This window comes from Momordica charantia, unplaced genomic scaffold (assembly GCF_013281855.1).
Source record: "Momordica charantia cultivar OHB3-1 unplaced genomic scaffold, Mcharantia_2.0 BLBB01000058.1, whole genome shotgun sequence".
Lineage (NCBI taxonomy): Eukaryota > Viridiplantae > Streptophyta > Magnoliopsida > Cucurbitales > Cucurbitaceae > Momordica > Momordica charantia.
In genome coordinates this window covers 55,535-62,848 of record NW_028275214.1, presented here as the reverse complement: position 1 = coordinate 62,848, position 7,314 = coordinate 55,535, and the positions used below count along the sequence as shown (strand labels likewise).

At 33.7% G+C, this 7,314-nt stretch overlaps 1 protein-coding gene across 1 annotated transcript; it reads right to left on the bottom strand.

Moving 5' to 3' along the window:
• Positions 1 to 924: 924 nt before the first annotated feature.
• LOC148207824 (nicotinamide/nicotinic acid mononucleotide adenylyltransferase-like) lies at positions 925 to 5,862 on the bottom strand. The gene is made up of 10 exons (XM_088118264.1): positions 5,793 to 5,862; positions 4,701 to 4,847; positions 4,470 to 4,546; positions 3,510 to 3,595; positions 2,374 to 2,457; positions 2,145 to 2,229; positions 1,529 to 1,608; positions 1,341 to 1,442; positions 1,207 to 1,265; positions 925 to 1,120 (listed from the first exon to the last, which is right to left on the bottom strand). The coding sequence occupies exons 2-10, from the start codon at positions 4,826 to 4,828 to the stop codon at positions 1,027 to 1,029; spliced, it is 795 nt and encodes a 264-aa protein (XP_087974390.1). The 5' UTR covers positions 4,829 to 4,847; positions 5,793 to 5,862; the 3' UTR covers positions 925 to 1,026.
• Between the last annotated feature and the right edge of the window lie 1,452 nt (positions 5,863 to 7,314).

Sequence of the window (7,314 nt, the reverse complement as noted above, 5' to 3'; positions counted from 1 at the left end):
TAAATGAATTTTACCCCATGTAACATTAATTGTATAATTTTTTTAAAAAAATATTAAAGTTGAAAATGAATTTTGTATTTAATATTAATTGCTTTTAAAAAAGTCTTATATTAATATAAATTCTACCTAATAACATACAAAAAAAATAATACATATACAATAATACATATACGTAATTAATATAAAAAAAACTTAAAATATTAAAATAATTTTAAGAAAATCTATTATATAAATTAAAATTATATTAGATTAATGTATAAATTATATGAATATTCGTAAGAGGGTTTTGAAACATTATATAAATTTAGAACATTCCCCTGAATAAATCCAACGTGGCTATTCAAATATTCCGGAAATCCTTATATATTACCTTGGAAAAAAACATGGTCATTTAAAGACGTGGGACATCTAAAGTCCTCTCTCTTCTATAATTAGCTCTGCATCCGAAAATGATCTAGAATTATATTTCTATGCTGTAAATAGTATTATTTTTTATACAAAAATTAATTTTGAGTAATTTTAATAATAGTTATCGTTTTAAATTATTATTATGGTGTAAAATTGTTTGATTCTCAATATAAATTTTAAAAAGGTAAAATTATAAGGATGCTTATATTTAATTTTCTACTTGATTTCCTTAAAATTGACTTACTAAATTGCTGGACTACCTTTTTAATCCATCTCCAATCGCACCCCATATACTAGCACCCCATATACTAACCAACTTGGTGCAAGTTGTAAGGAGTCCTAGTCTTGAATTGAGCTGGAGCATCATTTCATTCTCATAATAGGAGTGAATGTACAACGAGGCAAATGGCTCACTCGCTTCGCGGGAAACCAATCAACCAATCGATTCCTGAACCATTCGTTCACCCCTCTCAGTTGACATTCGCCAGCCACTAGAACAAGTAAAAGAACAACCGGTGAAATGAACAACAAGAACTCAGATTTTGACTGGATTGTACACCTTTGTGTCTGGTTAGGTAAATAATGGTTTTTCTTGACATGAAAATGAGTGAAAAAGCATCAAGAATTCAAGTACAAATGTTGTTCTCTTATATACTCAATAACTTCGTCTGCAATAAGATATTTGATTGACAGTCCTCTTGAAATGCAATCCCTGTAAATAGAGATATAAATAATTATATGAATTAATAACGAAATTTTTGCGTTTCCAAATTTACCCTTCATTTTGTTTCTGCTTACCTTACTCTGGTTGAACTTATTTGGTTGGGTACAACTTCATCTACAATTTTGATATTGCTCTGTAAAAAAAGATAACATTAGAACTTACAAAAGCAACTACAAAACTGCAGTGCCCTTGTGACTGCATTGCTTACCCTATTCTCGTATAGAATTTCATCGTCTGATATGATTTTCCCGACATCTTGTCCTTCTCTGCGAATGCAAACGAGACCATAATCTCTACATATCATTTGAACCTATGAAGGAAAATGAGACAAGTACTGAGCTTGAATCAAATCATAGCGATCGGCATCACTTCATTGAATAGAGATAATATCCGTACTTGATTGGGTATCCAAACTCCGGGTGTTCCAAAAGATTGAAGCAAATCAGAACCACAAACAAGCATCACCTTCAGGAATTCTTTCGGAAGCAGAGAGACAATAAAATTGTTATAATACTCTTCTGAAGAAAAATCATGTAAAGCATGCTTCAAAAAAATATAAATTTCTAATATAAGGATGAAAAGAAAAAGGAGCAAAAGACCATTTGCATTACTGAGATTTGAACCTTACGTCAAAACTTTAAATCAACAAAATGGGACTTAACCAATTCTACCATCACTTCCGAATTTAGATATTGTGCCTAATAAAGTAAAACTAGACTACGTCGATGACATTTTGATTTTGTCGTTCACATGTTTTCAATTCTAACGAATCTAATGATCATTTTGTTTTTCTTCCTTCTTTTTAAGAATCAGGATCCTTATCAGACACTCGTCTAACTTGGGGAAAGTTTCGCCACTGTAAGGCTAGAGATCCAAGAGACGACAAGGGTTAAGTTAAAAGATTCTCAACCTGAGACCTCAAAGGATATATATCTTCAAACAACCCAAACTCTTACGACGAGAACATCCCTTAGATAGTTCTAATGGCATCATCATTCTCTAGAAACCATACCTTTGTGTATCAATCCGCTGTTGCACAGTGAAGTTTTGACTCGAGACAGAACCATTAATGTGCGTTGGTAGGCATTTTGACTGGCCTAAATCAGAAGTAAAATTCCAAAACATCCAACCATAAGGATGGTGAAGTAATTGAGTTTCAGAAAATTAACACACAATATGCATACTAAGAATAACCCATAGCACCCTTTTTTCTTTGGGAATGGGAGGACAAAAAAAAATACCTCCCATGGATCGACCATGATGTAATCTGAACTTCGACATGCTAGGCTGCAGAGCTTGATTCGATGTTCAGAAGATATAAGACCCTAAAGATTAATCAGAAGTTCTGCTCTGTTTAGGCTATACAACAGAACTTAATATAAATAGTAACCATGAGACGACCATCATTTATAAAGACTAGTTCATTAAGAATCGGATAAGAATGCTATTAGTATAGAACTGGGAATATTGTTAGGGTATTAATGGTAAATTAGTAATTAGCTAAGGAAGTTGTAGGAGATTTATCATTAAATAGAGTGAGCAGGAAAGGATGAAGATAGGCATTAATTTAGTTGGTTTAGGTTTGAGTCAGAATACACAAGAGAGGGGAGAGTCCAACTACCTCGAATTACTTGGGAATTACTGTATTGTTCTATCTTTTACATTTCAATATATTTCTAGTTGTTAGGGTTCTATCATAATCAAAACCATTCAACCCTCTGAAATTTTATGCAAGCTCCAATTGTTCCTAAAGGAGTGGAAACTTTGAGAAATGAGGGTTCTTCTTGTAAGAAACAATTTTATTGATGTGTGAAATACATGAGGGGAGAGAAAATTTCAAAAAAAAACCAATGGAGTTACAGAATACTCTCGAATTGGATAAAAGAGAGTTCATACTATAAGAGTGAAAATAAGGGGAAGATTTACACCAAGACATAGGATATTATCAAAAAGAGTGTCAAAAACCAGCTCCTTGTCTAAGAAGAGCCGGTGATTCCTGATCAAAAAGTTTACACCAGGAAATGAAGGTTTTTGGAACACTTGTTTTCATTTCTTTAAAATAATACTACGGTGTTAGGAAAGTATAAGCTAGAAACAATTAGAGTTGATTTACGTCCATTTCCTCTGGTTGGAGATTCGTTTCCAGACATTTCAAAACTTATTCCCTTAATTTATTTCTGCAAATTGAATAGCTTTTTATAATATCAACCGATTTCAAGCTTAGGTGGATCCCTTATCCCTATTCTGGAAAAACTTCCTATGGAAATAAATTATTTCTTATTAAAAAAAAAGTAACTCACTGCAGAAAGTATTTGAATTTTACTTTATTTTTCTTATTTTACCAACAAAAGGGTTCCCAAATCATAAAGCTGCATACCTTTTTCTTGTATGCATCATTAACTGGAGACATATAACCTCCAATAACACAAAGGCCCTCTAATTTAAGTGCATCCCTTGCCAGCTCTATGCACAAAATTAAAATCTAAGTTTCACTTTAATCACAACCAAACTCAATATTCAGAATAAATAAGTAACTAACAATAATTTTCAGTTGTTACTTATAAGATTTTTGTATCTAACATTCTCTAGGCTAGGTTCGAAAAGTTATTGATATAACATTATCGTGACAACCATAAAGATTTAAAATCATAAGCGGACGGCGAAACAATTTTCGAAAACGAAAAAGGAAATTTCATCTCGATACTTCCTAAATAGAAGAAATCTCTACATTATCAACTGAAGAGCTAATTAAATACTGATCACGATGTATTTCGACTAGTTCATTAATCAGTCATCATAAACCTCAACAAACATGATTTCAATGAATAAAGACTAAAGAATCCTATGCCTATCCAATAGCTTCCTCACTATGTTGAGCAGGAACACATGAATTCAAATAAACACAAAATTCAGATATCATACTCTTAGATGTACTGTAACTTTATAAGGACTCTTATACATCGAGATATGTCTGATATTCCCACACTGAAATCCATTGCGCTAGAATTCTTTTTTTCTTTTTTTTTTTTATGGTGAGGAGTCGGAACTTTGCTCCCCTATACCCATGGCACCCGCGCCGCCCCAAGGCCCGGACTTGGGAGACATCAAGATTTTTTGATATTAAGCTTGTCGGAAAGTTCAAACTTGAGACTTTTAAACCAATATGATCAAGAGACCCCAAGCCCTTGTCAACCGACCTGCCCCTTGGGGACTTATTGTGCTATAATTTCATTAGCTTTCTCCATTATTTATCTCTATCCGGGCCAGCTTTCAGATTATCATGAATATCAAAGTAAATTAAGGCAACATAATGAGAGAAATTATCAGAGCAACTCACCAAACATGCGTAAATGCATATACGTAGGAGGATTGAAGCTTCCAGTAGCTACAAGAACCACATGCATTTTAGGCCCACTACATTAAAAGATAATCTCAATGACTTTTAAACAGAAAATTAGCCAAAAATTCGAACAACATAAGGCCTCAAATAAAGGAATGTAATGAAAACTTACCCATTTAGCTAAAAACAAATAAAATGTTATCAAAGAAACGGGAGTGGGAAACTAACTCGATCTGGGGGCCGGAGGAGGAGCCATGGCCAATCGATTCCAATGCTAACTTATCTACAGGCAAAGGGATCTCCATGGAACTTATTCTTTCTGATCCTTTGTCATCTGAAGAGACATTTTCCGCCATGGGTAATTTTCAGATGAAGCTGAAGGGAACGGGGAGTTAGAATCACAGGGGAATCAAGATGTCTTTCAATGGTTAATGCCCCCAAATTTTCAATAACCCAAACACAAACGTTGCTAAAACTCCATTCGAATAATGCATAAAGATTGCTTCTCATAAACAGGAGTGGATAACTAGATCTCTACTAACACTCAAGAACTTTTCAATTCTAAAACAAATCAACTGGAATAAAAAATCATCTATTCTATCTGCTTGCTAACAAGTTTGTTCAATAATTTAAACAGAAACCAACCAAAATCTTCCTACCAATCAAGGAACAAACCTATACTAGATGCAAAAATCAACTTAAAATATCCAATCCATACTCAAGATTAAATAACGAAGCTAAGATAATATAAATAACGTAATCACATCGTCTTTCTAGTCAAGTCTCCTCCATATCATCAACATACTCAAAGGACTCCTCATTACCGGTAAAATCTATGGAGGGAGTACGTGAAGACCTATTAAGTAGCCTCACTTGAAGGGTCGTGCACAAATAACATGCTTATCAATTCAAAATGTTTGCCAATACAACATGCTTAACATAATTTTAAACAGAACATTTAACACCTACGTTCAACTAAACATGCATTTTACATGTCATGCCCAAGCCTCAAATCACAACTCTATTAGAATCTCTAACACTTTCAAACTTTTTCTAGCTCTTTCAAACACATTTGATATCTTTCAAGAGCTCTTTGAGCGAGTTGTATCGACCCTGAACCCTTTTAACCGTATTGACCCTTAACTATTTTCACCAAGATCTCAATACTTACCCGAGTCCTTGACACTCATCTTATCTAAGGTTGTGTGTATCGATCATCGACCATTTTTACGCAAGGTCTCGATACCTAACGGTGGCAAATGTTGGCGTATCGTACGTTTCAAAACGGGGGGGGGGGGGGGGGGGGGGGGGTTTACTCACCTGGTCGTGCGTTCCATGTCGAGAAGCAGTAGAAAGGGACGGAAGAAGAAGAAGCGGCGGAAAAAGAAAAGAAGAAGAAGAAGAATAAGAAGAAGCGCCGGAAGAAGAAGAAGAAGAAGAAAGAAGAAAAGAAAGGGCGGAAGAAGAAGAAGCGGCAGAAGAATAATTAGTTTGACTGTAATTGCCAATTGGGATTATAAAATTTAAAATTTAAAACGAAATTTATTGTTGGGTTTGGCCCATTTGGGTTCCAAGGGGGAAGGAGATGAAAAGTTTTTAATATTTTTAAATTATAAAATATAATCAAAATTGTTTTATTTTATTTATTAATATATAACACACACCTCATAAAGTAAGTTAACATCACAGATTCACAGTACATAAACAGAAAGCTACTCGTTCCCAATTCCCATAGAGAATCTGGTGCTCTCAACTCTCAAGTGGACTTATATTTTCAGGTTTTTCATTTAATTTATACCATTGTAGCACTTTCTTACTATTTATTTTTATTCTACGAAGCAAAAGAATGGTAGAAGGGCAGTAAAGGTAGTGATCCAACGTGGGATCATTGTGTTAAAATTGAAGAAGGAAAAAATAGAAGACTCAAATTGAGATGTAATCATTGTGGAAATTCTTATTGGGGAGGTATTTTTAGGATTAAAAATCATCTAGTACATACTCGAAAATATGTTGCTCCATATAGTAAAGTTTCAAATGAATTACAAGATATTTTCAAGAAATTATTGAATGAAAACAAGAAAAATAAGGATGGAGATGATTTTCATGATAAAGATGAAGCAGATATTGGTAGTAGCCAAAAAAAATTGATGATGGATGCTTTTGGAAAGGGCATACAAAAATCTAATTCTGCTACTTTGAACACCATATGGAAGAAAGATGATAGAGAAAGTGTTTGCACAGATATTTATAGATTTTTGTATTCAAATGCCCTTTTTTAATTTAGTTAAAAACCCCTATTTCAAGATTATATTAGATTCGGTTGCTTCATTTGGTCCAGGACTAAAACCTCCATCATATCATGAGGTTAGATGGTGGAGACAATCAATATAGAGTTGTTGGAAAAGTACAGAAGAAATTGGTGCAGATAATGTAGTTCAAGTGGTAACAGATAGTGCATCTGCTTATGTCAAAGCTGGAGAAATATTGATGGGAAAATACAAACATCTATTTTGGCCTCCTTGTGCTGCACATTGCCTAGACTTGATTTTATCAGATATTGGAGATATGCCCTTACATAATGATACAATGTCCAAAGCTAGGAAAATTACTGTTTATATTTATCTACACTCTTGGGTTCTAAACCTTATGAGAAAGCATACTAAAGGGATAGAATTAATAAGGGCTGGCGTAACACGATTTGCAACTGCCTACCTAACTTTGAGAAGTTTGGTAGAAAATAAGATAGGTTTGAGAGCAATGTTTGGATCTGAAGATTGGCAAAGAAGTACATATGCAAAAAAATCTGATCAGGATGCTATAATGAAAATTATTCTTGGTGATT

What these genes read in the sequence shown, in the direction of transcription:
- LOC148207824 (XM_088118264.1), bottom strand. Translation starts at nt 4,828, where the DNA reads ATGGCGGAAAATGTCTCTTCAGATGACAAAGGATCAGAAAGAATAAGT. An exon ending in TCCTCCGGCCCCCAGATCGA is followed by an intron (nt 4,547 to 4,700) that starts GTTAGTTTCCCA and finishes CTTTTAATGTAG; the next exon opens with TGGGCCTAAAATGCATGTGG. An exon ending in TATGCATTTACGCATGTTTG is followed by an intron (nt 3,596 to 4,469) that starts GTGAGTTGCTCT and finishes TTTTGTGCATAG; the next exon opens with AGCTGGCAAGGGATGCACTT.